This window comes from Panicum hallii, chromosome 4, assembly GCF_002211085.1.
Source record: "Panicum hallii strain FIL2 chromosome 4, PHallii_v3.1, whole genome shotgun sequence".
Lineage (NCBI taxonomy): Eukaryota > Viridiplantae > Streptophyta > Magnoliopsida > Poales > Poaceae > Panicum > Panicum hallii.
The window spans coordinates 48,334,766-48,362,460 of NC_038045.1; the positions used below are offsets into that span (position 1 = coordinate 48,334,766).

Genomic DNA, 27,695 nt, shown 5'->3' on the forward strand with positions numbered 1-27,695 from the left:
TAGTCAGGTCTAGCTAAGGTGGGTAATGGCTTTGTTGGGATCTGCACCGGCACTAAGGTGTTCGTGCTGTGGTACCCCACCTGTGGGTAAAGTTGCACACCTCTGCAGAGTTAAAACCTATTCGAATAGCCGTGCTCACGGTATTGGGCAAGTTATGGTGTGGTCACATAACTAGTGATTCTCTCTGGGAATGAATGGGCTGGCGTGAGTTGTTTGGAAAGTGTCCGGCAGTTGTGCCGTGTGCTACGGCGGACGGGGAGTCCGGTAGCAGTTTAAAACTTGGATCCTGTATGGATCAAAATCGTGTGCTCCTTGGTATTAGAAAACTCGTTTTGGAAATCGTTTTTAAACGGACCTTTGCATACAGTTGAGTTTTTCACAAATGAACCATAACCTATCCTTGGATTATCCTGTGCATATGATTACTGTTATACCCCCTCCGTGGGTGTGATTGGACTTGCTGAGTACGTTTGTACTCACCCCTCTCTTACTTTTACAGTGGAAGACCCAGACTACATCCCCGAAGACAACGAGTAGGGTTTCGTCCTGCACCCAGTCTTGCCTGTGGTTGAGGCCACCGTTGGATTCCGCATGGCGCAAGACTCTGATGACCCTTTGTTCGTAGCTAGTGTAGTTGTGTGGGTTCTGGTTGTAATCCTCGCGATAATGGCGCTTCACTGCCCATTACCGCGTAGAGTTGTACGGTGATGTACCATCTGATGTAATAAAAGTGTTATCAGCCTCCTGGGACTGATAAATCAACACTTTTAAGTCTTCCCTGATGGGGGACGCTTCAGGTGGTATCAGAGCCGTAGGCTGGCCGTAGGACGTGACCCTAGGAGCGAGACCCCTTTTCAGGCCCTAGAACTTATCCCGATTCAGAAATTTTCTGCACAAACACTCACCACTGGTTTTTGCCTTGTTCCAGATGGCTGGCAATGGATGGGCTAGCGGAGTCTGCCACGTAGAGCCCGGCCTCCCCAAGTTGCTATTGCTCAGCCTGGAACGCGTCGGGGTTATGGAACCACCGGAGTATGCCTACCGTGAGTACATCGCCGGAGGCACCCTTCGGTGCGACATAATGGTTTTTGTGGAGAAAAGCACCCGCTACCCTGATGTGGACCCTTGGTTTATCTCCACCACTGGCTTTCGCTTCCCCGACACCTATCGAAAGGCCGCCCGCAAAGCCCTGCGACGGCTGCGTGTGCTCTACAGGCACCATCTTCAGCGGACTACTATGGGGTTTTTCCCACCCGCTGAGGGACGAGGACGCACTTGGATTGCCCGAATGAGGGGCCTTGGACGAGAAGAAGAGGATCTCGAAGATACGGTTTCCCACCTGTCCATCTACCTCACTGGCTTGGATGCACTCTACCGCGAACAGGCAGCACAACTGAAGCAGCTAATCCATGGGGTTGAAAAGTTAACCCAGGAGCTGGAGGAACAACGGACAAGAGCCGCAAGCGCCGAGTATTCCTTAGCTGCCCTCCAAGCCCAAATGCAAAAATACGAGAACCGCAACGGGATAGGTGGATGGATCGAAGAAGAAGAAGAAGAACCCATGGAAACCCACTGGGATAAGGGTACTCAGACCGAAAACGAGATGGATCGGCTCCTTCCAATAAAGAAGCGCTCTATCAGGACCGAGGAAGAATCCCCATGATAGGATTAGCACCCCTAGCAAAAACCCTACCCTAGTGACCACGTATCCATGAAAACTGTACCACCTTTGTTGTAATAATAAATATCATCTACTCGCTTTTGCACCTGTACCAGGTTGTTTACCCTACTTCTGTTTCAGATGGCTGAGGAAGGATGGACTCAGGGCGATTGCCAAGCTGCGCCTGGATTCCCCAGCCTCTTGATCAACACCCTGGAAGACCTTGGCGTTACGGAGCGCCCAAGGTACTACAGCCGAGAGTACGAGCACCATGGTACCCTCCGCTGCAGGGTGATCCTGGTCATCGCCAGGAGCAACCGCTACCCCGACATCCAGCCTTGGCGAGCGACCGCCACAGGATTTAGACACCAAGATACCTACCCCCTGGCCATCAGAAAAGCACTCCGTTATTTGTGCCGGATTTTTGAAGAACACCTCGCCCCCACGCCAGCGAAGTTCTTCCCGCCGGCCATCAGGACCCCAGTCTGGGAAGCACGCATGAGAAACCTGGAGCGACGACGCCACGAAGAAGGCCCCCTGTACCAAGTGGCCACTTACCTAGCCGCCCTGGACCAACTCTTTGATGAGCAAGCCAACCTTCTAAGGGAGCAGACCCATCGAGCCGAGCAAGCAGAGCTCGCAGTAAGACTGCAGCAGATCCGAGCCGCCCATGCTGAGGCAAGAGCCGCAGCCGCGGTTAGCAGCGAAGCCGTAGCCCAAGAGAGCCTCAGGCAAGCTCGAGACCGGCGTATGCAAGATTGGACCCGAAGCGGAACGCCAGTCCCGGCAATTGGAGAAGACCATGTTTTACTCGGGACACCCGTCATAGGATGGGGAACGCTCTTTGGAAGCACACAAGCCCCACCCGAGAACCCTGAAAGTTCCGCTGCTGCCGCTGAAGAAAATGCTGCGGCGCAACCCTCGACCGATGGAAATCCAGAGGATGGCGACCAAGGATCCCTCACGCTTTCCGCCCCAGAAGAAGGCACTCCCCGCGAGTAGAATGACCGACGCCACCCTAGTAATGTGTCCCCAGCCACTTTTGTTGTGGTACCTGATCCCAGACGAAGTAGTACGATACCTAGCCTTACCTTAAGTTGTAACCCCCCCTTTTGCAGTAATAAAATGGTTTGTGCTTGTTGTTTGTGATGTTGTGTGCTGGTTTGTTGTGTGCTGATTATTTATATGAGTACCGGCAGGAGGTAGATTCTGCCTTATATATATATACGAATTAAACAACTTAAACATCACATAAACGTAACCCCGATTTACCCGATCAACAGGTGACCCCCCGGAACGTCGCGAGGGCCTCCCGTGGCCGGAACCCCGTAGCTGCTAGTGTCGGAGCACACCCCGTTGAACAAGATCCTCCCCAAGGAGAACAAGAAGTAAGCCAGAACCGAGGGGGAAGTCAAGAAGGAGAACAACTACCACCACCCCCACCCCTCGGAGACCTGGCGCAGATCATCCATAACCAGACCCTCATACTGGAGACGCTGGCCAATGCCCTCGTTAACCGGCAACCCCGAGGGCAGAACATGAACGACAAGCTGACAGCCTTTCTGAGGACCAAGCCACCTACCTTCGCCGGATCCTGCAACCCGTTGGATGCTGACGACTGGTTGCGAGTAATTCAGAGGAAGCTCGAACCATTCGAATGCCAGGACCGGGATAAAGTCCTTCTGGCAGCTCACCAACTCACCGGAACAGCATTATCCTGGTGGGAAAACTATTGTGCTGCAGCCGAAGATGCCTCTACCATCACCTGGGGAGAATTTGTAAGGGAGTTCCGCCGCTACCACATCCCTTCGGCCACCATGAAGCGCAAGGCGGATGAATTTCGCGCACTACAACAAGGAAGCATGACGGTGGAAGAGTACACCCACCGGTTCATTGAGTTAGCCCGTTATGCACCAGAGGAAGTGAATGACGACGACAAGAAACAGGATATGTTTAAGAAAGGACTGAGCCCAGAACTCCGGACCCTGCTTACCCCTCAGATCTACCCTGACTTCAACACTCTGATGAACAAGGCCATCCTTACGGAAAGGGCCAAGGCTGAAGAAAGAAAGGACAACAAACGCAAATTTCTGGAAAGCAAGGCCCGCCAGCAGGACCGCTTCCAAAAGCCGAGAAACTCCAACTACACTACACCAAGATCTCAGGCCCCGATGCAGTATAGGACTCAGTCGCAAGTGACAGGACCACAGGCCCCGCCCAGGAGCCAGAATACCACGAGGGCCCCGCAGAGCAATACAAGCCAGGTCACCCCCGACAACAACAATGTTAGGGCCTGCTTCAACTGCCGTGAGATAGGGCATTATATTGCCAATTGCCCTTATGCCAAGAACAAGCCGGCCACATCAGCCTTCTCCAACTCGGTGAATGGACCCAGACCAGCCCTGACCGGTGCCAACCGAGTGCCTGTCCGCAACAACGACAACAGCCAGCAGACAAAGCAGCCCTAGCAATCCTTTGGACGAGCCCGCGTCAATCACATCGATGCGCAGGAGGCTCAAGAAGCTCAGGGCGTAGTGCTCGGTGAGTACCTAGTCAACTCAGCCCTAGCAACAGTATTATTTGATTCTGGAGCATCGCACTCGTTCATATCCTCAAGCTTTGTGGGAAAACACAAAATACCCACAGTACTACTAAATACACCCCTATTAACCCGGACGCCTGGAGGCGACATCAATTGTCAATTAGGCTGTCCATGGGTAAGGATCAATTTAAGTGGGGTAGAATTTCTAGCAGATTTGGTAGTACTTAAGTCTGGGGGAATAGACGTGATTCTTGGGATGGACTGGTTAAGCCGACACAATGGTCTCATAGGCTGTACTGACAAAGTGGTACACCTAACAAACCCTGAAGGAGTACAAGTGATCTGCCATACCCGGGATAGTAAATTTGACCCCATGGTGTTTAGCATGGAAGCCCAGCCCTTAGAAGGAGTCCCGGTAGTGAACGAATACCCAGATGTTTTTCCCGAGGAACTTCCCGGCATGCCACCAGACAGGGATATAGAATTCGTCATCGACCTTAACCCCGGAACCTCCCCTATAGCCAAGAGACCCTATAGGATGGCGGCCTCGGAATTGACGGAATTAAAGAAGCAACTAGAAGAACTACAACGGATTGGTTTTATCAGACCAAGCTCGTCGCCATGGGGAGCCCCGGTTCTGTTTGTCAAAAAGAAAGACGGGAGCATGAGGATGTGTGTGGATTACCGGGCACTGAATGAAGTTACCATTAAGAATAAGTACCCCCTCCCCAGGATTGATGACCTGTTCGATCAGCTAAAAGGAGCCAAGTACTTTTCCAAGATCGATTTAAGGTCAGGATATTTTCAACTCAAGATTAGGGAAAGTGACATCCCTAAGACAGCTTTTGTCACTCGCTACGGGCAATTTGAGTTCACCGTAATGTCCTTCGGACTAACCAATGCCCCTGCCTATTTTATGAACCTCATGAACAAGGTATTTATGGACGAACTGGATAAGTTTGTTGTAGTCTTTATCGACGACATACTTATCTACCCCAAGAGTATTCAGGAACATGAGCAACATCTGCGGGTAGTATTGGAAAAGCTAAGGACACATAGGCTATATGCCAAGTTCAGCAAGTGCGAATTTTGGCTGGAGAGAGTAGCTTTCCTTGGGCACATCCTAACCGCGGAAGGCGTAGCCGTGGACCCAGAGAAGGTCGAGGCAGTCTCCAACTGGCAGCGACCAACTAACGTTAGTGAAATCAGGAGCTTCCTTGGGTTAGCCGGGTACTATCGGAGATTTATCGAGGGATTTTCCAAGATAGCCCGACCCATGACGGAACTTCTTAAGAAGGAGAAGAAGTTCGCCTGGACGGAAGGTTGTGAAAGAAGTTTTCAAGAATTGAAACAAAGGTTGACAACCGCCCCAGTGCTGACCCTACCGGACATTCATCGGGATTTTGTCATTTACTGTGACGCGTCCCGACAAGGATTAGGATGTGTGCTGATGCAAGACGGGAAAGTCGTTGCTTATGCCTCCCGCCAACTCAGGACTCACGAGCAGAATTATCCGACCCATGACTTGGAATTAGCAGCCGTAGTGCATGCCCTCAAAATTTGGAGGCATTACTTGATTGGGAATAAGTGTGAGATTTACACTGACCATAAGAGTCTGAAATATATTTTCACCCAGTCAGATTTGAACCTAAGACAAAGAAGGTGGTTAGAGCTAGTCAAGGACTATAATTTGGAAATCCATTACCACCCCGGAAAAGCGAATGTGGTGGCCGATGCCCTGAGCCGGAAGACTTATGGACCCAAGGATGATAACCTGCGCGAGGAAATGGCACGATTAAATGTGCACATTGTTCCTCGAGGTTCGAGCCATGTGCTGAGCATTCAATCAACCCTAGAGGATAGAATTAGAGAGGCTCAAAGCTCGGATCAAGAGTTAATGAAGATCTGCAAACAAACTGGAGAAAACAAAGCGCCGGGCTTCAGAGTAGATGATAAGGGAACGTTGTGGTACGAGAATAGGATTTGTGTGCCCCAGGAAGGAGACTTCCGGCAATTGATCATGGACGAAGCCCATAGCTCGGTCTACTCCATCCACCCGGGATCCACCAAAATGTATATGGACATAAAGCAAAAATATTGGTGGAACGGAATGAAGGCGGATATTGCAAGATTCGTGGCTCATTGTGACACTTGTCAAAGGATAAAAGCCGAGCATCAAAAGCCGGCAGGATTATTGCAACCCTTGCCTATTCCGGTGTGGAAGTGGGATGAAATAGGAATGGACTTTGTAGTGGGACTACCCCGAACTCAGAAGGGACACGATTCCATATGGGTAATTGTGGATCGACTCACTAAATCGGCACATTTCATACCCGTAAGGACCACTTATGGCGGAGAAAAGCTGGCAAAACTCTACGTGGAAAATATAGTAAAGTTACATGGAGTGCCTAGCAGAATTGTCTCGGATAGAGGGACCCAATTTACCTCTAGGTTTTGGAAAAGCCTGCACAAAGCCATGGGCACAAAGTTAGATTTTAGCTCCGCATACCACTCACAGACGGATGGTCAAACCGAAAGGGTGAATCAGATCATGGAAGATATGCTGAGAGCATGTGTACTAACCTATGGGAATGATTGGGAACAGAGTCTGCCCTACGCGGAATTCTCGTACAATAATAGTTACCAAGCCAGCCTGGGTATGTCGCCATTCGAAGCCCTCTACGGAAGAAAGTGCAAAACTCCCTTAATGTGGTCGGAAGTCGGAGAACGTGACCTAGTAGGACCGGCACTTATAAAAGAAGCAGAGGAAAAAGTAGCGGAAATCCGCGAGAAATTAAAAGCGGCTCAGTCCCGACAAAAGAGCTACGCAGACAAGAAGAGGCGGGAAATGAGTTTCAATCCGGGAGAATTTGTCTATCTCAAGGTTTCACCCATTCGAGGAACACGGAGATTTCAGGTATAAGGGAAATTGGCCCCTCGATACATTGGACCGTATCGAGTTCTGAAGAAAGTCGGAGCAGTGGCTTACCAACTAGAGTTACCAGAAGAAATGTCAGATATACACCCAGTATTTCATGTTTCGCAATTGAGGAGGTGTCTGAAGATACCCGAGGGAGAACATGTGCCGGTGGAAACAATAGATCTACAGCCGGATCTGCGGTACCAGGAAGTACCGGTCAAAATCCTGGACACTGTCACTAGAAGGACAAGAAACTCCGAAGTACGGATATGTAGGGTTCAGTGGAGTAGACATGGAGTAGAAGAAGCGACATGGGAACGCGAGGAGGCTCTCAAGAAAGAATTTCCCCATCTATTTAGGAGCCAGCCGAATCTCGAGGACGAGATTCATTTAAGTGGGGTAGGTTTGTGACACCCTGAAAATTTGCAAATTTAAAACTACGCGTTAGAGTACCCTGGCCAAAAATGTATTCGTCGTAAAACCCTGATTCTCTCTGTTTCGCCGTCACGCTAACGCCCGACGCGAGCCTGACCGCCGCATTGCTCGTTCGCTAGGGTAATCCGTAAGAACGGTTCAACGTCGAAACCCTAAAACCCAACCGGAACGTTGTCCCGTTCCGTTTCGCTCAATGGTCTATTACCCACGCGCGACCGCCCGCCGCGATTAGCGCCGGCGCGACTCCTCCTCTTTTTCCTCTCTCCTCGCGCGAATCCTGCGCGCGTGGCCGACCGGCCGCGGTCACCGCCGCGACCGGCGCCGGCGTTTCTCCCTCCCCCTTTTTCTTTCTCTCCCTATTTTTTTTTCCCTTTCTTCTTTTCTTTCTTTTTCCTTTCTTCCCTCCCTCTTCTTTCTCCTTTCTTCCTTCCTGCTTCTCCCCTTTCTCCTCTGCTTCCGCGTACCGAGCACCACGCCGGCCACTGCCCCGGCCACGCCACGACGCGCGCGCCCGCGCCGCGCGTGGCCGTGCGTCGCGCCGCGCCGCCCGTCGCCACGACCCCGCCCTGGCCCGCGCCGTGCCGCGCCGCCCGCGCGCACGCGCGCGCCGCCCGACGGCAGCCGCGCCGCCCGCCGCTGCCTTCCCTGCCGCGCGCTCGCCCTGTGCCGCACTGTGCCGCCCACGTGCCCGCACCGTCGCGTCGCCTCGGCCTCGCTGCCCGCACCACCGCTCGGCGACACGGGCGTCACGACGCGGCCGCCATTAAGACCTCTCGAACCGCTCGCCGGCTCCCCCTCACCGGCCACCGCCCTCCGCTGCCCCGGCCGCCTATAAAAGGGGCCGAGGAGCACCCCCAGCCTCCCACAAGCGCCGCCGCACACCTGGCCCCTCCTCTCCTGGCCTCCACCGCCGCCGCGCCGAGTCGCCATGAGCCGCCGCCGCCGCCCCCGTGGGCACGCTCCCTCGCCCCACCCCGGCCCGAGGTGAGGCCGGGGACCGGTTCCCCTCACCCTCCCCTTCCTTTTCCCCCTACCCAGGGCCGCCCGTGGGCCCTGGCCGGCCGGCGCCACCCGCCGCCGGCGCCCCTGCCCCCCTCCTCTGTTTCAGTCACGGGGAGGAGAGGTGGAAGAAGGGATTTTTGCCCAAAACCCCCCCCTCTTCCACTTTATTGTGTATAGAATTTTTTTTCCGTCTTAATTACTTCCTTTCGCTAAAAGGACCCTGCCCTTCTCGTTAATTCAAACCAAACCCTCCGTAACATAGACCCAAGACATACTCTACACTCTTTAGCATGCCCCGAGTATTTCTGAGAATTACAAAAAGGTCCCTGCTATTTCCAGTTATTTACGAACAAGCCCTCGAACCCCCGTTTGAGCCCTGAAACCACCTTTAGCGCGTCATTTTATGTGCGAAACGACCTCCGATTGACCCGAGACCTTACCACTCCGTTCCTAGTATAGTTTTAGCCCTGCCATTAAGAAATCACCCAGAAATATTAACCCTATCTCCATAATTAAATTATTTCCGACTCAAGCTCAACGATAAAAGCTTTTAGTTCTTGCGCTTGATTGTGTGACTGCTTGTTTGTGACGTAGGACACGGAGTGAACGAGGAAGGTCCCGACTGTGACCAAGCGAACGAGGAGCAGTTCCGCGACTCCGAGCCCGAGGGACAGTGCTACGATCAGGACTTTCCGCAAGAGTTTGACGATGGCAAGTTCAATTCCGCCCTTTGATGCATGTTTCTGTCCTAGTTTTTATAAACACAACCCAGTGGCCTGTTTTATAAAATTGCATTGTTTTGCGTGTTGAAAACATGGTAGGATAGCCACCCTTGCCGTGATAGCCATACCTTGAATACCTGATTTTATAAAGAAAAATGCGTGTGTGTGGGAAAGGGTAAAGTGTGGATTTGAGAAACGAGTCGGACGGGATGGATGGCATTTCTGTGTGAATTGCCGTTGGTGTGCTCGTACCTGTGTGGTTGAGCGAGGAAGGGAGATATCCATCCTGTCACCCCTAAGGACCGAGTTGATGTGACATCTCACCTAGCTTCTTGTCGTGCGAACCACTTGACCGTTGTATGGGCAACGGCTTAGCATAAATCCCACTAGTTAGCCTGATAGCCATCAGGAGAGCTGAGAGCAACGGGTGATCAAGGAGACGGGATAAGCTCTGTGTGACTTATGCCCCGGTTAAACCTCGGTGATAGGTCGAATGACCCCTTGATGGATCCCGTGGTGGCTAGTCAGGTCTAGCTAAGGTGGGTAATGGCTTTGTTGGGATCTGCACCGGCACTAAGGTGTTCGTGCTGTGGTACCCCACCTGTGGGTAAAGTTGCACACCTCTGCAGAGTTAAAACCTATTCGAATAGCCGTGCTCACGGTATTGGGCAAGTTATGGTGTGGTCACATAACTAGTGATTCTCTCTGGGAATGAATGGGCTGGCGTGAGTTGTTTGGAAAGTGTCCGGCAGTTGTGCCGTGTGCTACGGCGGACGGGGAGTCCGGTAGCAGTTTAAAACTTGGATCCTGTATGGATCAAAATCGTGTGCTCCTTGGTATTAGAAAACTCGTTTTGGAAATCGTTTTTAAACGGACCTTTGCATACAGTTGAGTTTTTCACAAATGAACCATAACCTATCCTTGGATTATCCTGTGCATATGATTACTGTTATACCCCCTCCGTGGGTGTGATTGGACTTGCTGAGTACGTTTGTACTCACCCCTCTCTTACTTTTACAGTGGAAGACCCAGACTACATCCCCGAAGACAACGAGTAGGGTTTCGTCCTGCACCCAGTCTTGCCTGTGGTTGAGGCCACCGTTGGATTCCGCATGGCGCAAGACTCTGATGACCCTTTGTTCGTAGCTAGTGTAGTTGTGTGGGTTCTGGTTGTAATCCTCGCGATAATGGCGCTTCACTGCCCATTACCGCGTAGAGTTGTACGGTGATGTACCATCTGATGTAATAAAAGTGTTATCAGCCTCCTGGGACTGATAAATCAACACTTTTAAGTCTTCCCTGATGGGGGGACGCTTCAGCTAGCCACGCCTTGCCTTACCGCCGTAAGAATCACGGAATAGATGGCACCTTGAAGACCATTGCATTGTTCAAAGCATTATGTACTCGTAGCTGGAGGATGTATGGATGCATGAAGTCAAACATTTCAAAAAATATTAATATCTTTATGAATTTTACACTAGTATGTGTTGGTTTGCTTGAACATCATATTCATGTAATTTTACACAGGTTTGTGAACATATTTCAATATTAATTATATTTGGATTTTGGAGATGAATTAAATGTTCAACGTGTGAATTATTTCAAAATGGAACGTGACATATAATAATGCAAAGTTGGTATCATGGTTGAAGTTGCCAATAGCTTTTGTAGGTAATTTATAGGATGCAAAATATAAAGAGATCGTGAACACAGTTTTCATGAATTCTAGAGAGTTTTTATCACCTTCACATTGTTTGGAAGTTCGGTGGAGAAGAGCATAGAGGAATTCATAGCAGGTGAGTCCAAGGAGTTGGGCTTGATAAGGTGCAAATTCTTGCTATGTTTTATGCAATATTTGGTTTTTATATATATTAGAGTAAAATACATGAATGACCATCGTACTTGTCAACATGTTTCAATTTGGTCATCAGATTTAGAAAAGTGTAAATCGTGGTCATTAGATTTATTGATGTATGTCAATTTGGCCATTTTACTTAGCAAGCTGTAAATCTAGACCACTAAACTTGTCTTTACTAATCTAATATAACAATTGGTTTCTCAATACTATATAATTGGATGATGTGAATTAGGTTTGGTTGTGTCGTATCATCTAGCATGATCAAATCGTGATATGGATTGGGATGTCTTTTTTCTTGTTAGGCAAATAGTTATAGGCCTAAGAATTCTAAGCAATGGTAAAATGATCAGTCTACTAATTGTATACTCTATTCATTGTCCTGACTCTCTTATTTCTATTCAAATAGGGAAGAGCTAAGAGAGCTCAAGTTGTGGTAAAGAATAGATAAATGGGCAGGGTATGGAGGTGAGCTAGAATCATGGTTAGTAAGCATTGAACTTTGCCCCAGGTCACCTACTTCGCATATGGATGTATGTCTCTACTCATCGATCTTAACGCTTGCCAAACACCACCGGCAACACAACCGCCTTTGTTACGGGCCTCCCTCCACAATCACTATAAGAGGCTACACAGAAATATTATAGAAGAAAATTAAAAAGAAGCAGGGAAGAGGATGGTATAAAAGAAAAAATAGATTATCAATAGAAATATGTGAGTTGTGATCCACCACATTGCATGATAAGATACGAAAACCTATCCTACATCATCTAACTATGTGTGATTAACCGTTAAGGAGCCAACAACCATACTGATATAGTCGGGCAAATTTAATGGCTATAATTTACATTTCCTTAAATATAATGGCTGAACTGAAACAGGGTGCCAAGTACATGGCTATTCATGTATTTTACTCTATATATTAATGCAAAAAAGTTTCCTTCCATACTATAACCGGAAGCACTCCATTGGAGAATAAAATCAATATGGAACAAAAGGTAATTCGCTAAAAAAAGTGAATGTATTAGTGGCGTCCTAAGGGATGAACCGATTCTATCTTCACAGCCGGTGAACAAAGAAAACTGGAGACCATGGGCATACTAGTAGTCTGGGCCGAACCAAATGGCGGCAACTGGATCTCCGGCTCGTCGCTTATCTGGCGGAGGAGGACCGTCGGCTCGCCTCGAGTCCCCGTGCTCCATTCGCATGCCGCGGTAATCACCGGTGATCGTGTCGAGAACTCGCTTGGTGCCTCGCGGAAGGACAGGCTCGTAGGCCTCGGCCGAGACCGAGGGGCCCCGGAACTCCATCCACGCTCCCCCCTCCGGCGGCGGCAGCGGCGTGCGCTCCTCCGTCCACCGGCGCGCCGCACCTCGGGCTCCCCGTCGCCGGGATCCGTGAACCTGACATGATCTGTGCGAAGTGTAAAGGCACGGTTTTTAGTAAACGCGTCTCATGGACACGACCTGCTTCGCGGTAAAGAGAAGTCTGACGTGGGATCGATCATCACCTTGACATCCGTCGGGCGGATGACGGGCATCTCGGCGCCGAGCTCGAGAGGCAGGACCTTGTGGCAGGACCCCCGCGCCGCCCCCCGCAGCGCGCTCTCGGGGCCGGCCGCAGTCGTGAAGACGACCACGGTGGCGGCCATGTGCTCGCAGAGCGCGACCGCCTCGATGGCGCACGTCCTCGACGCGTGCGCGCGGCGGGGCGCAGTCGAACAGGACGCACCGGCGGTGGAGGTCGGGCGCGCCGCCGCCGGAGAGCTGGGTCGCGACGGGGGCGAGGAGGTTGCGCGCCAGGGTCACGTTGGCGCCCTCCTCGCCGAGGACACGCCGCATCTTTGCCACCACCGCGCTCATGCCCAAGCCGATCCGATCTAGTGGTACCTTCCTCGTCTCGCCCGTTCGTCTCCCCCGTGCTCGCTCGTTCGGCTGCTCGGTGCCGACGTCACGCCGCGGCTTTCGTTCCTTCCGTTTCGTGGTACCGTCGATGTCCTGTGCTTGGCGCGTATATTCAGAAGTTGAAGGAATACAGGGTCTCCTTTTTATATTCAGAAATCTTTAAAAATCCTCTTGATAATTGTTACTTGCTATAATCAAACTCAAAGGTTTGAAATGGACGGAGTAATCATCATCAGAGTGTCCATATATGAAAACTTCTTCTAGGAAAGTACTTAGTACACAAACTAGACGATCGTATGTTGCCCTAACACGGTACGAGACCTAGGTGCGCATATGGCATTGAATTTTTTTTCTTTTTGATAGACTATAGCATTGACGTTTGCATGAAGACAAAGGCTTATTGATGAGCGCCAAGGGGCACGTTGATCGTGGACGTGGCTCCTAGCTTCCGGACTACGACGGCAGCGAAGGTGAATGATAACAATCCTTGAACACGGCTAGCAACAGTCGCAAGGAAACTGTTAAAGACCGCTAGTAGCAGGCATGCTGGGATGCACGACTGCGTCACTGCAACATCCAAAAATTCACCGTTGTGTTTGAAACGCCAAATAAACCAGACAGGAATCCGACGGCAACAATTTGGTTGAAACCGACTTCGTACGACCCAACAGAATTAATGCCACACGGCAAATAGTAATAGTAACACATCAAATTCACTAATAAAAGTAGTATCTAGCAAAACTATGTCTCAAGAGGGCCACGAGACAGCAAGATAAATAGCAGTATCATCGGAGCCAGTAGGACACTTGAGCTCCCTTTGCCCGATTGCCAGCACCATAATTCCAGGAGTCCTGTATTTCCTGCAGCACTGGACACAGAGCAAATTATCAGCACATAGAAGTAGCATGTAAAGCCAACAGGCATAACATTTGGTTGCAAGAATGACCCACCAGATCCAGTAACGTGCTGCGCTTATCGCCTGCTTGTCTTCCCAAGAGTCCGTTTCCCAGAGAAAAGATGCTTTGGTTTCAAAGTGGGAATGACGCGGTCGGCCTCTCCACGGCGAGCATCCTTGTTCCTCTTCTTCGTGGCATCCTTGGCTTTCTTGATTGCCTTCTTCTTCTGCTCAGAGTCCTTGAATCCTTCACCAGGAACAACCTCCTCAGGGGCCCGTGACCTCGACCTAGATCTTGACCCCAGTCTCAGTTTCTTGTTAGATTGCTGTCCGTCAACCTCCATGGCATCAGCATTAGCAGCAGCTCTGCTCAGTGACCTCTCACGCTTGCGGCCTCTGGACTGGCTGCGAGCTATGGCTGCACTAGGATCCACACCCATGGAGGAAAGCTGCCTTCCCATCCTGTTAGTTGTGAATTTCCTATCTTTGTCAAACTTCCTAGGAACAATAGGACGGCTTTCTGCAGTTCTCTTCTTCATTCTATGCTCTTGGATGAGTAGTGCCTTCTTCTTCCTGATCTGAGACAAAATCTCCTTCTGTTCATCAGTTAATTCATGGCCATCAATCTCAAAAGCATCTTGTGCAGCTTGCTCTTCCAGACGAAGCCCCTCCTCTCGTTCCAACTCTTCACACCTTTCCAGGATATCTGGATCCAGGAAATCAGCAACATTATGCCCATCCAATATCTCAGGGAGAATGTCCTCCTTCCATTCATCATTGGCCAACATATAATGCTTCTTGAGGCTGGCAGAATAGACACCAGCACCTCCATTCTCCTGCTCAAGGTCCTTCTCGAGCTGCTTCTTTTGCTTCGCAGCATCATTCGCTCTAGCTTCCAGAACAGCCGGAGGGATGCAAACAGGCCTCTCTTTGTTGTCGCGAGGCTTTGGAACAGCAACATGGAACCTATTCAGGCAGTCAACCATCTTCTTTGATTTCATCTTCACATCCACCCTCTGTTCAAGAAGCCTCTCGCATGCAGCATTTTTAACAGCCATAACACCATCATCTGTTAATGTGCTCATAGTCAACAAAACACCCTCTTCATTTGGGTCACCAGCCTGGGTTATAGTCTTCATAGCCTCTGCCTTCATCTCCATTACAAGCTTCATGTCATCCTCAGAAAGGCCTTCAAGGGGCTGCAAGTCAGTCTTGTTGCACACAATGACCAGAGGTTTATTCATGAAAAGAGACTTTATACTGTGGAAGAGTGCGGCTTGCTGAGCGATGCTGTACCCACAAGACCCAGAAATGTCCAGAAAGAACAGCACAGCAGCCCTCAAGTGTGCCAGAGCAGTGATGCTGCACATTTCTATGATGTTCCTATCCTCAAAAGGCCTATCAAGGATACCAGGTGTGTCAATAACTTGGTAGCGCAGGTACTTGTAATCTGTATGACCAACAAACAGGGATTTTGTTGTGAAGGCATAAGGCTGGACGTCCACATCTGCCCTTGTAACCTTGTTCATGAAAGAACTCTTCCCCACGTTTGGATAGCCACAAATCAGCACGGTACGGGTGTTTGGGTCAATGGATGGAAGCCTGGCCATGTGCTGCCTGATCTGCTCCAAGTATGCCAAACTAGGACTGATCCTCTTCACAACAGTGCACATGCGACCTAGTGCAGCCACCTTCAGACACTTGCACCGGTACAGGGAGTCTCCATACTTGAGCAGCCTCAAGTAGTCCTTGGATATCTTTGCAATGATGTTCCTAGCTGTGTTGATCTGACCCAAGGCAAGTTTGTAGTGATCCTTGTTGTAGAGCACATGGAGGAGATCACCATAGAAAGGGTGGATGTCATCCAGTCGAGGGAACTCATCGATGATGGTAGACAGCTTTTCATAGAAGTTCTGCTGGGAATACCTAACCTTGCGCATATAAAACTGGCGAATGCGGGAGATAGCATAACCCTTGTGGACAACAGTCGGTGTCTGTCTCTGAGTGCGTGACAGGATAATGTCGATGAAGTCCTTCCCAGGAGGGACAACAGTGATCTTCTTGAAATTGTACTGCACCATCTTGTCGATACAAAGTTCAGCTAACTATTCCTGTAAAACAAAAACACATGTGAATGCTTTACAGCGTAATAACAAGGAATAAGATCATTTCTAATATGACATAACAGAGAAATAATCAAGCAACCATTCGTTTGAAATTATAATCACAAAGCATCAATATGCATCTTCATAAGATATTACAGATTAAGTGGACAGCATGAAACCAGACAACAAAGCCAATAGGATTTTCAGATTAAACTTGAAGAAGTGAGCAACTACAGCTTCAGAATACTCCAAGGCAATGAATTGATATAAACCAAACCACTTCAGCACCTTGCTATGACGTGCAGCAACAATACAACAGAAAGCAAAAGCAAATGATACTAAGCGCCAGCAACAACTTTGGCAGGGTATCACAAACCTTAACCTATGCATTCGAGAACAACTTCAGCACGCAAGCTTAAATTTCCGTTTGAAGCTAAGGCAAGAAAAGCAAGATGACAGTACGAGTCTAAGACATCATAGGCGTCACTTGCACCGCTAAGAACAGTTGCAGTGGCCGTGTTCGAAACACCTAAGAATCCCGACATGGACCTTAATTCTCGCAGGCCACATCAAATCAGCAGCTACTTGGTAACTACAACATCCATCGATCAAACAACTACCGCACAAAACCAAGAATTCATACCTAGCCTGAAACTATGGATTACAGGGGAAAGAACGATATCAGAACTGGAAGACAGCAGATGTCCGGATACCTCAACAAAATTCTAGCCAGCTCCGATCGAATGACGATGAATAAGCACAGGCACAGGCAGGGATGAAAGGTGTAAGACGCAAGGCACTACTCACCTTGTGAGGCGGGTGGAGGAGGAGGCACCGATTCGGCGGCGGGAGAGGTCGCGCCCTCTCCGGTAGCGGCAGGTTGCTGGTGGAGGCGGCGCAGGCGTCCCCCTCTGGCGGCGGACGGGGAGAAGAGAGGGTTAGGGCGGGTTTCTCCGAGGCTCTTATAGCCAGGGCAGTGACGGGCTGGGCTTTCATTGTCCAATTTAGATATTTCTGTTAGTGGGCCGCACAGCCTAGCCCATTTCTTGTGGCGGCGGCGGGGGTGTGTGTCTCTCCACGCCACGGCGATTCGGCGAACGGCGGCTCACGCGGCCTCACCCCACTCGTCGTCTTCCCCCTCCTTCCCGCCGTCGTGGAGAGGAGGTCCCCGCGGCTGGCGCCCGCCGCTTCCTGACGGTTCGGCCCTCCAGCTTCGCCGTGAGTTCACCTCGGTCTGTGGAGACGCCGAACTGAGCCCTTGCTGCTTTGTCGCGCAGCGCGAGGTGGTTGTTGCGCTGATTTCGTTGTCTCGTGTGCTGCTCTAGGGTTCGGAGGGAGCAGGGCCGGCTGCCGCGATGTTCTCCAGGATCTCCCAGCTAGGGGCGCGGCTCCTGCGCGAGGCCAAGGCCGAGACGAGAGCTGGTTCGTGCCTTCACTTCTCCTTTTCCCCCCGCTATTACTGATTATTGCTAGTCAGTGGCGTGTGGAAATTCGCGAATTTTGCCCAGCTCTATGGTTTGGCGGAATGCTGAAATTCTAGCTGGGAGTAAGGTTTCTTGAATTTTGGATTTGGAACACTCCTGAGTTGGTGCATGCTAATGTAGCAAAACTGAAGGCTTGGTTGCCTCCTCGTTTTGTTGATTGTTGTTCCTTTTTTATGGCAGGAAACTTGCTCAGCAGTCGAGGCAGTTTGTATCAAGGTCATGTCAGCCAGCATTTGACTCCAGTTGTAACTCCTACTGTACAATCATCGGTAAGAACCCAAAGATTGGTTGCTGGTGAAGAATTTAATTTAGATGAACATGTCCCTCCTCGTTAACGTCTGTTTATGCTATTACTGCTGATATAACTAGTTATCCATTTATGTAATCTACGGATACTGTTTTGGACTATATATGGTTTTTATTCTATTTTCCTATCTGGTCATTTGATGTTCTGTTTTTTTAAGTATCAACATTCCTTTTGCGCTGCCAGTTAGCTCTTTTTGGAGAACTGCAAACAACTATCTTTTATACCTGCAGAGGTAATGCTTTGTCTCAGTGTATTTGTACTCATTGCCTGTTCAAATTTTCTCAGAGGAACGTCCTCTTTTCAACTGCAACAAGTGGTGATAAGGATGAAAGCAGTCAGGAGAAGGAGAAGTAAGCGCATTTGTCTCTTTATTTTCATCCTTTTATGTATCATGAAATTAGAGCGCCTAGTCATGTTTGTCTCTTGGAATTTAATGCTTAGTGCCTCAGTCCACACCTTTCTCTGAAATTCTTTTGTTAAAATTGTCTCTCCTTTTAAAGCTCTGTTCCCTCCAAATCTGGAGGGATAGCTGCCATGAAACAATTTCTTGATCGGTTTGGCTGAATGTTAATACTCAACTTTCAGAAATTATTCTGTGTAGGAGATAGTCCTCTGATGAGCAAATTTCCTCTGAACTGCACAGAATTTCTGTAACATTTGTCAACAAGGATGGCTCAGAAAAGACGATCAGTGTGCCCATTGGAATGTCCATGTTAGAAGCTGCTCACGAAAATGACATAGAGCTTGAAGGTACAAGTTCATATTTGAAAATTTGCAATTTTCCCTCTGAAGTGATTCCTTTTAGTGCCTGTATTGTAGTAAATTTATGCTTGCTCTTCTCTATTTATTACTTATAATTTATAAATGAACTAGTTATACTCAATCTCCTGGTTCTCCATCAATAGTTCATTGTCTGCTCCATGATTTTACCATTTTACATTAATACAGGAGGCATTTTAATCATTGTTGTTATGTTATATCAATTGATATTCAGCTGTAGTTAATAACCTTGATATTTTGGCTACTGCAGGAGCATGTGAAGGCTCACTTGCTTGTTCTACTTGCCATGTAATAGTTATGGTATGCTCTATAAATACTTATGCAAATTTAGTACAGTTGTAGATATTGTCATATTGAAGTACCACTGCTGACTATAATTTCCAACCTTATCCAGGATGTAAATGATTATAATAAGTTAGAAGACCCAACAGATGAAGAAAATGATATGCTTGACCTTGCATTTGGGCTCACAGAAACGTAAGTGAAGATCCCCTTATTGAATTTTTTTTTCTCTTGCTATATCTGTATTGTGCAAACAAGAAGTTAAAATATTTTACTTCCACCTATGAGTTGTGCATGCCCAGGGAGGCATTGTCAGAATCTCTTCTGTATTTGACAACCTTGGGTGTTGAATTGAGATTGAAAATGCAACATAACTGGGGGCCTCCAAGTAGAAGAGGGAAGAGAACTGCTAGGGGATTCAGTCGATTCCATTATAACCTTCAAGGATCTGTGCAGTCTTTATGAAATAGCTGCTATTGCAGTGGTAACTCGGCCTCATACTTTGTGTATGAAGAACTGAAATTAAGTGAATTTCAAACTTATGTTACAAAATAGCTGATTTGGATTTTCCCATACAAGTAACTCATTAATGTGCAGACATCATACTTTCTGTTTTACTATACAGCAAAATGTTAATTCCAGGTTTAGTACATGAATCACAAAAATGAAGATATCCATGCCAAATTCCCAGTATTACTGAAGGTGGATTGTACTAGTTTCATCATTCTAATCTGACTTCCAAATTTTTTAGATCGCGGCTTGGCTGCCAAGTGATCGCGAAGCCGGAGCTTGATGGCATGCGGCTGGCGTTACCTGCAGCCACAAGGAACTTTGCGGTGGACGGCTATGTACCAAAACCACACTGAAGAGGCTGTCATCTACGGGGACACGGATTCTTACAGCAGAGTCAATTTTGTAGCCTACAATCTGTAACTTGATGATAGCTTTGGACTTTCTTGTTGAGTGAGGATTCGTTCGTGGACGAGCTCCTTGGTTACTTGCAGAGACCAGTGTTTCATCTGGTCGAATAAACATCTCCGTTCTGTATGAGCGTACTCGAAAACTTGTGCATCATATTATTTCCCAATATTTGGTCCTCTGCAGCATCTGCTGCTTCAGTCACAGGAATAGATATACCGTATTAGCCAGTTTTTGACTTGTAGTAAATGGTATGGCCGCCGTGCAAATTTCTCTTTTCTTGGATCGACCCAAAACTTGTCAAATTGAACTAATCCGAATCATGGGATGCAAATGAACTAAGGGTGTGTTTGGTTCATGGGAGTGATGATCAAAACTGCCCAATGGTCATCCACTTGCATCTCATGGCAAGATACAAATGGCAGAAACAAGGAGGCGAGCGCTCCAAAATTGTCCACAAGTCGCACGACGACCCTTTTTATTTGCGCAAGGTGATGTTCAGCTGTTCATGACTGCAAGCGGTGGTGCTCGACCTTCCATCGCCGCTTGCAAGGAGGACGGCCGAGGCGCGCGCGCGGAGCCGCGAACGAGGCAGTTGGACGTGCACCCCTCCCTCGTCGCGTAGCACTCTCGCCGCGCGGCAGCTGGGGGCTCGCAGCAATGGCAACACCAGGCACCCCGATCAGGCAGGCTCGCGTATCGTGTGATTTTATTTGAATAAGTTAAATATATCTTTAGGATTTTACGCCTTGAAAATGAGGCGCCATGGCTTGGCCATCGATCCGTGCTGGTGACATCGATCTGCTTCTGCGAGAGCAGGATTAGGCGCCATGGCTTGGGACCACCACCGGCGCGGCGCCGTCGGTGAGGACCAGGCCAAACGAAACCAAACAGCGACCCTGGGTGTACCGCTCCGGTTCTAAATATACATGTCAGTTCTACTTATATGTTGAGTAAAACACGCACTTGTACCAACCCCGCTTACGCTTTCGTTCTCGCTTCGTGTAAAAAGGTTAACCCGGGGATTGAAATCCACTTGTTACTTGGGTTTATACGCTGGTGAGTCTCACTCTCAACTAGCCAAGGTGGGACAACTTTCTACACATGCCATGCCACTCACACTTGGACCACCAGTGAGCTCAAATTCATCCTTGTTGGGCCGGGATGTCACGTACACCCCCTAAAGGACCTGACGTCCTCGTCGGCAACATACCCGCGTCGTCCATGCGTCCAGTACCGGCACACATGCCATGCCGTGTGACCACACATGCCTGTGTAACCACGAGGGTTGGCTCTGATACCCATTGTAACGCTCCAATTCCAAATATGGCTCAGTTCTACTCGCACGTTGAGTAAAAACGCACTCGCACCAATCCTGCTTACGCTTTCGTCCTCGCTTCGTGTAAAAGGGTTAACCCGAGGGTTGAAATACACTTAGCACTTGGGTTTATACGTCGGTGAGTCTCACTCTCAACTAGCAAGGTGAGACAACTCCCTACACATACCATACCATTCACACTTGAACCACTAGTGAACTCAAATTTATTCTCGTTGGGCAGGGATGTCACAGTGGGTTCCCTTTCCTGACATGCTCGATAGAGTAGCGCGTGCCCGGCATCAGCATACCTGGACACGACAGCGACGGATGGCCGAACGAACAAGCCGGAACACGTACATCCACCGCCCGGCCGGCCATGCATCTTGGCCACGCGAGACTTGTATAGTGGGGATCATTCGAAACGCGCGCCCCAGGGAAGTGTACTCTCGGATTTTGGCGAGTGCTCGAGCAGTAGCTAAGTAGCAGCTTAGGCTGCGTTTGGTTTGGCGTTTCCAACCTGCATTTGCGTTTTCAACGCAGAAGCCGAACCAAAGGACCGCCACGCCACCGCTGCTTTTTCAAACGCAGCAGCGTTCCGACGTGCAAATCTCGCAGCGACATGGTACCTGCTTTTCCAGCGTTGGGGGCGAGCGAACTTGCAACAATTTACCCGCCTGCCATCGGTAAAGACCGCGTACCGGTTCGCTCTTTTCTCTCCGTCCCGTTCTTTCTCCCTCTTCTCTCTTCCGCATCTGTTTTGAGATGAACAATGCACTTATTTATATATGTAATATATTTTCGTGAAACATATGTCATCAATACAAAGTTTACATCATTACGCTCATTTTACATATAAACAACATATCAAGGTCTCAAGAGCATTACGGACATTTTACATCAATTCACATTTTCACAGCAGGTTGAACCAAACGGTGTTTAGCTTTCTCACAGCAGCTTTTTCACAACAGGTTTTCCACTGCAGTATTTTCACAGCTCACAGCTGAGCCAAACGCACGCTTAGCTAGCCGTGCGTCCCGTCTAGAGCCTCGCGGCGTCGCGGGCCCTGCCGGCGGATCGGACAAGGTGAGCCAAGCCAAAGCGAACGAACGTCGTCGCCGCCGATGCCGGTGCGCGCCGCCCACAGAAAATTACGCAAAGATCATGGCCCCGTCGGCCCTTTGAGCTTCTGGGGGAATCTCCCGAGCTGGGGCGTGATCGCGTTCGGGCTGCCGGCGTTGATCAGCAGCGCGACGAGCTAGAGACAGCCCGTGCCTGATGTCTCGTCTCCGGCCTGCACCGCGGCGCGCGTGCCCAGCCGCAACCACATACCCCCACCGCCCAAATTCCGCGAGAAGGCGGCGGCGGATCGGAAAGGCCACCAACAACACCGACGCCCGCGCCGCCTGCACGCAGGCTGCTTTGCCGCTCCGTGCGGGCTAGCCGCATGCTAGGCGGCATACGACAAGATGGGCTCCGACATCACGGTCATCCTGATACATCGTAGATTCATACGTACGCATTTCAGACCACGTAATCTTTTTTTCCTCGATCGCTGAAAGCAAATTAGAGTAGCAGCAGCAGTGAGCGTACGTTCGTCTCGACACGGCCGACAGCGACACCGCCTTTACTTAACCGCCACCAGGGTGACGCTCGGGCGGCGGCGGCGGCGACGACCGACCTGCCCCACCACGAGGCAGGTACGACCGTACGAGAGTCGAGAGCCACAAGTGGCTAGAGCATGCGCGACCACCCACGCCGGCCCGGCGAACGTCGCTGCATCGGCGTTCGGCGGCTACTAGCTGTTCCACGCAGCTTCTTCCGGCATTGACGACGGCGCCGGCCGCACAACCACCGCCACCGTGAAGGCAAAAATAAACCATCTGGTCCCGACGACACGACATGCTTCCTCGCGACTTGAGCGTCGATTCACATGTCAGGACGCAGGCCTCGCCAGCCAAAGACGCCCCTGTTAGTGCAGGGTCGTGTCCGCCGAGCACGTCTGGCTGGCCGGCCTCATGCGGTGCCAGTGTGCCACCGCTAGCTGGCTGGCTGGCGCTGGAGACCCCTGTCCCAACCCAAACCTTGGCGCGAGGAAGGCTTCAGCGGCGATGGCACGCGTGCCCAAAGGCTAGCGTGCCAATGTGGCGACGTCACGCCCGGACCACATGCTCCGGCACCAAAACTTCACCGGCAGCCGCCGTGCGCTGTTGGTAACCTGGTGCGGCGAGCGAACGGCGATCCGTCACATTCCGGCTTCTCAGGCCCGAAGCGGCGCTCAACTACTGCCGCCACCTGTCGACTGCCCGCCCTGCCTCGCAGTCACAGGTGTGCCGGGCTCAGAGACCGCCGGACAATCGTCGGCGAGCTGGACGGGACATGTGGCGCAACGCCGCGCGCAAGCCGCCACGGCGCCGGGAGTAGTTTACTTTAAATCGATCGTTGAGCGAGAGGGAAGGGGCCTTCTGGAAGCCTGCAAAGGTAGGTGAGGCCGTGAGGTGAGGCGAAGCACGTTGAGACGCGTGAAAGCGACTCCTGCTGGAGCAAGCCCGTCTCGTCGCCCTCGCTTGGTGGCCGTGCCATCAAAGAAGCGTCATGCTGACACCGCTCCGTGCCCATCACCAGGGAGCACTTGATCGAGCCAAGCAGAAAAAGATCAAACAATGGCGTGCAACCTTTCATAACACTGAATCGAATGTGAACGGGAGCTCACAGCACTGATGGTGGCGCCAAGGAGGGAGAGGGATGGAAACTTTAGGCGAATGCGGGATCATATTTACATGTTGGCAGAACAGGTTCAAGCGAGAGCGGTTAACAGCTGCAGGATCTTGTTTGTTGTCCTCCCCCGACAAAAAATGCCAAATTTATTGCTAATTTGCATGAGTTCAGAAGCCCGGGGCGGTGGCGACGACCCGGCCCCTCCGCCGCGGGCTCGCCGTCGGCGTCAACAACCCGCCCCCCACGACCTGGTCCCACAGCTGCACCACGCTGCCGCCGAGCGCCCTCGGGCTGCGGTACCGCCCCGGCCCCAGCCCCACCTCCGCCGCCGTCGGGCTGAGTGGGAGCGATCGAACCACCGGCTCCTCCCATCCGAACGGGTCGGAATTCGTCGTCTCCGATGGAGTCCGGTACGCGCCGACGCCGCAGTCATCGTCGTCGTGTTCCTCCGCGTCGTCCTCCCGGTCGTCGTCGTCGTCGCCGCCGTCTTCGTCGCAGCACCCGACGCGGCACGTGTCGCGGTAGTACGCCGTGTACCGCTCCTTGGGCGAGGGCGCCGCGGGCGGCTCCGACCAGCGCTCCGACGCGGTGAGCGGCGCCGTCGGAGCCTCCTCTTTGGGGCACGGATCCAGCCCCAGAGGCTTCGCGGCGGCGGTGGCGACAGCGGTGGGCGCGGAGGCGCGGAGTCGCCAGAGGCCCGCGGCCGCGGCGGCTGCGAGGACCGCGGCGAGGCAGGTCCACGCGGCGGCGCCGGTGGCAGCCGAGGCCTCCGGGAGCGAGTAGAGGCGGAAGGCGACGGCCTCGAACGGGTGCTCGAGGAGGTCCATCGATCTCGCTCGCCGACGAGGTGCGGTGCGCGCTCGCTCTGCCTTCTCTGGTTGGGTTTGCTGCGTGGAGTGGAGGTGGAGTAGAGGAGGCAGAGGCAGTGACGACTGACGAGGGGTATTTAGAGGAGTGGGAGGGGGAGCTGATTGAATCCTGGCCGTTGGATGCTGAGGTCGCGAGGGGAAAAGCGGAAGATGCTGAGCATCGGAGACGAGCTGTGAGAGGGAGATGCTCGGGATGGATACCGGATTTTGCTTGCCGTTTTTTTTTTGGTTCTTCTCAATTTGGTCTTGGTGGTCTCCCTAGATAATTATGCTACGTGCACCCGGAAGACATGTGGAATCTATTCCGCGGTGAGCACCATTGCCCTCCTCTCGGCTAGACATACGAATGATCGATGTGTTCTTAGCATTGTCGAGACCATCAGTAGGACCTACTCCTCCTCTCCATCCACCGCTTGCTTATTCCCTTGTCTGGAGAGAGAAAAAAATGTTCGCCAATCAGAAGCCTTGAAAGCCTGAAATGGAAACTTTGACCAGGATTCGGAAATTTAGGAAAAATATATCTCTGTATTTTTTTCTTATTTGCAAATTTGCAACTCCCAGAATCAAATTCCAATAGAAATGTGAAAACACCCAAACCAAAATCCGAAATGCCAATGGAAATGCGAAGAGAGTTCCTGCTGCTGGCGCCCCCTAACAGTTTTGGTAGCCGCCAAGTCGGTCCGTCCGGTCCGGATGCCGATGGCTTTCGGCAACCCGGCGTGTCCGCTTGTGGCGAGGCGAGAGTAGTGACTAGCGAGTGAGGTGAGCTGAGGCCGAAACGAGGCTGGCGGCTACCGGCAAAGGGACGGTTGGTGCCTGGTAACAGGTTTTACGGAGAAAGGATTGATGTGCCGTGCACGGTTTTTTTTTCTTTAATTCTCAGATCTGGATACAAGTTGTAGTAGTATCTGAACGCTGCCGTGCACGGTTCTAGCTGACTGCTTGTTCATGGTTCCAGCGTTGTGCTTGTACCAGTTCGGCCTTTTCCCCAGGGGGCGTGGCCGTAGTGGGGTGAATTTCGGAGTGCCTTACTGCCTTGCAAAGTGTCCCAGAGCTTTGCTGGATTCAGACTTTGGTGCCGCAATCAGAAACCTCCAGGTTTCGTCGCGAGAGACGTCTGATTCGCAAAATTACCAGTGCCGTTCAATCTGTTCACGTTTCAAACCAGCTGTCATTTTTTCTTTTCTTTTTTGCAAGGGAAGGCTGCATGTGTTATGCATGCATACACAGAATATCTGAATTCACTGATGAACTGCAACCAACATCTGAGACTGCAAGGGACAAGCACGAAAAGGCCGGTCGATCAAACGAGCCAGAGCCTGACAGAACGAAGCACTGAACGAACAATCACCTCTTCATCGTATACGGTTCCGGGTACGTTTACAGCGAGGGATGCAGTGCAGGCCTATCAGAGAGCTCAGAGGCCCTGCAGGATCTTGAGGGTCTCGCCGATGTGCTTCTCGGGCTGGAACTGGTTGTTGTAGATGTACTGGACGACGCCGTTCTTGTCCAGCACGTAGGTCTGCCGCCCCGGGAGCGTCCCGAACAGGTCCCCGGGCACGCCCCACTCCTTGCGCACCCGGTTCCCCTCGTCGCTCAGCAGCGTGAACGGCAGCCGGTACTTCTGCGCGAACGCCTTGTGCGACACCGTGTCGTCGCCGCTGATGCCCAGCACCTCCGCGCCGGCCTTCTTGAACTTCTCGTACGAGTCGCGGAACGCGCACGCCTGCGAGCAGCGGCGGCAGTCAGTGTGCGTGCGGGTTATATAGATTGCTGCAGCTGGGTCATTGTGTGTTCGAGCAAGTGCTCCACTGATGATGGCGACGGATACAAAATCATCATCACATTAGAACGAAGCGAGTTCAGTTGGTGGTAAGGAGTTTTCCAACGGCTAACCGCGAATTTTTCAAGCATCAATTCCAGTTTTACATTGTGACTGCTGCTACAAGCTATGGAAGCTCTACTGCTCTAGTCTTGCAAGAACTAACTTTCTGAACAAGATCATTTACTACTAATACATAACTCGCCACAGGGAAATGGTTTCAGAATTTCAGAACTTCCTCTCTTTTTTTTCTGTCTGGGACAAAATCAAACGGGTGGTTTCAGAGTTTCAGAAAAAGTGTTGGCTGGCATTTGCACGAGAAGAAGCTGACCTGTTTGGTGCATCCGGGCGTCTCGTCGGCGGGGTAGAAGTAGACCACCACCGGCTTGCCCTTGAACTTGTTCAGCGACACGGGCCTCCCGTTCTGGTCCTTGAGGGTGAAGTTGGGCGGCACGCTGCCCTTGGTCACCTGCACGCGAGCAGACCGCGTCTTACCAATCGCCACGAATCCACAGCCATTCCCGGGGTGAGCCGAGCTATCAAGCTACGCGCGTACCTTGCCGCAGACGATGCCCGTGGACGCGCCCGCGCGGCGCCACCGCGGGGCCGGCGCGGCGGCCGCGGGCGCCCGGAGGCCGTGGAACGCGGAGGTGGAGGCCGCGCAGAGGAGCGCCTGCGCACGGGCCGACGAGCCGCGCGACGGCGCCCGGGGCGCCACCAGCAGCGAGGGATTGCAGCAGGCCGTGGCGGGCGTGAATGCCATGGCGGATGGAGCTTCAGGTGAGGCCTCTGTTGCTGCTCTCTCTGGCTATACCTATGGCGGCCTTCTCTTCTCCCTTCCCGTTCTGCTCTCTCGTGATGGTTGGCTGGTAGGGGATATCAGGATGAGATGGGGAGGAGGGGTTCTGCGCCGACGTGGCACGCCTTGCTGCCCTTTACTGCTGGTGGACGGGTGGTGAACTTTTGGGTTTTTTCCCTTCCTGTGCCATATAGCCTACTGCCGCTGGCCCATGGCATTGGCACGCAACCCTTCTTTTAAACACAAAAAATTCACCAGTCGCCTACAAATGTAAAAGTGTGGCTTTGAAATCGGATTTTAAAAAAAATCAGCTCAACTTTTTTTAAAATAATAATTCAGAACATAAAGCGTTTAGCTCACA

At 51.1% G+C, this 27,695-nt stretch overlaps 4 protein-coding genes across 5 annotated transcripts; 1 reads left to right on the forward strand and 3 right to left on the reverse strand.

Annotated features, from left to right (window-relative positions):
• Positions 1 to 13,615: 13,615 nt before the first annotated feature.
• Positions 13,616 to 16,978, reverse strand: LOC112888834 (nucleolar GTP-binding protein 1-like). Its single transcript, XM_025955177.1, has 3 exons — positions 16,848 to 16,978; positions 13,991 to 16,046; positions 13,616 to 13,908 (listed from the first exon to the last, which is right to left on the reverse strand). Exon 2 carries the CDS (start codon positions 16,014 to 16,016, stop codon positions 14,013 to 14,015), a length of 2,004 nt encoding a protein of 667 aa, XP_025810962.1. The 5' UTR covers positions 16,017 to 16,046; positions 16,848 to 16,978; the 3' UTR covers positions 13,616 to 13,908; positions 13,991 to 14,012.
• A 129-nt stretch (positions 16,979 to 17,107) lies between these two features.
• LOC112888835 (2Fe-2S ferredoxin-like) lies at positions 17,108 to 19,980 on the forward strand. 2 transcript variants are annotated; one of them, XM_025955179.1, is made up of 8 exons: positions 17,108 to 17,272; positions 17,366 to 17,462; positions 17,705 to 17,793; positions 18,117 to 18,181; positions 18,475 to 18,581; positions 18,862 to 18,911; positions 19,006 to 19,088; positions 19,645 to 19,980. In XM_025955179.1, the coding sequence occupies exons 2-8, from the start codon at positions 17,396 to 17,398 to the stop codon at positions 19,757 to 19,759; spliced, it is 576 nt and encodes a 191-aa protein (XP_025810964.1). In that variant the 5' UTR covers positions 17,108 to 17,272; positions 17,366 to 17,395; the 3' UTR covers positions 19,760 to 19,980. The 2 variants fall into 2 exon arrangements, with proteins under 2 accessions (XP_025810964.1, XP_025810965.1); XM_025955180.1 differs by having other exon boundaries at positions 17,108 to 17,258.
• Positions 19,981 to 23,820: 3,840 nt separating this feature from the next.
• LOC112890055 lies at positions 23,821 to 24,774 on the reverse strand. The gene has a single exon (XM_025956885.1). The coding sequence runs from the start codon at positions 24,669 to 24,671 to the stop codon at positions 24,012 to 24,014; it is 660 nt and encodes a 219-aa protein (XP_025812670.1). The 5' UTR covers positions 24,672 to 24,774; the 3' UTR covers positions 23,821 to 24,011.
• Positions 24,775 to 25,899: 1,125 nt separating this feature from the next.
• Positions 25,900 to 27,446, reverse strand: LOC112888418 (peroxiredoxin Q, chloroplastic). The gene is made up of 3 exons (XM_025954628.1): positions 27,092 to 27,446; positions 26,867 to 27,004; positions 25,900 to 26,439 (listed from the first exon to the last, which is right to left on the reverse strand). Exons 1-3 carry the CDS (start codon positions 27,296 to 27,298, stop codon positions 26,131 to 26,133), a joined length of 654 nt encoding a protein of 217 aa, XP_025810413.1. The 5' UTR covers positions 27,299 to 27,446; the 3' UTR covers positions 25,900 to 26,130.
• Between the last annotated feature and the right edge of the window lie 249 nt (positions 27,447 to 27,695).

Coding starts and splice junctions, on each gene's coding strand:
- LOC112888418 (XM_025954628.1), bottom strand. CDS start 27,298: ATGGCATTCACGCCCGCCACGGCCTGCTGCAATCCCTCGCTGCTGGTG. Junction 27,005..27,091: donor CGGGCATCGTCTGCGGCAAG/GTACGCGCGTAG, acceptor GCTCGCGTGCAG/GTGACCAAGGGCAGCGTGCC. Junction 26,440..26,866: donor CGCCCGGATGCACCAAACAG/GTCAGCTTCTTC, acceptor CGCTGCTCGCAG/GCGTGCGCGTTCCGCGACTC.
- LOC112888835 (XM_025955179.1), top strand. CDS start 17,396: ATGTTCTCCAGGATCTCCCAGCTAGGGGCGCGGCTCCTGCGCGAGGCC. Junction 17,463..17,704: donor CAAGGCCGAGACGAGAGCTG/GTTCGTGCCTTC, acceptor TTTTTATGGCAG/GAAACTTGCTCAGCAGTCGA. Junction 18,182..18,474: donor AGCAGTCAGGAGAAGGAGAA/GTAAGCGCATTT, acceptor TGAACTGCACAG/AATTTCTGTAACATTTGTCA.
- LOC112888834 (XM_025955177.1), bottom strand. CDS start 16,016: ATGGTGCAGTACAATTTCAAGAAGATCACTGTTGTCCCTCCTGGGAAG.
- LOC112890055 (XM_025956885.1), bottom strand. CDS start 24,671: ATGGACCTCCTCGAGCACCCGTTCGAGGCCGTCGCCTTCCGCCTCTAC.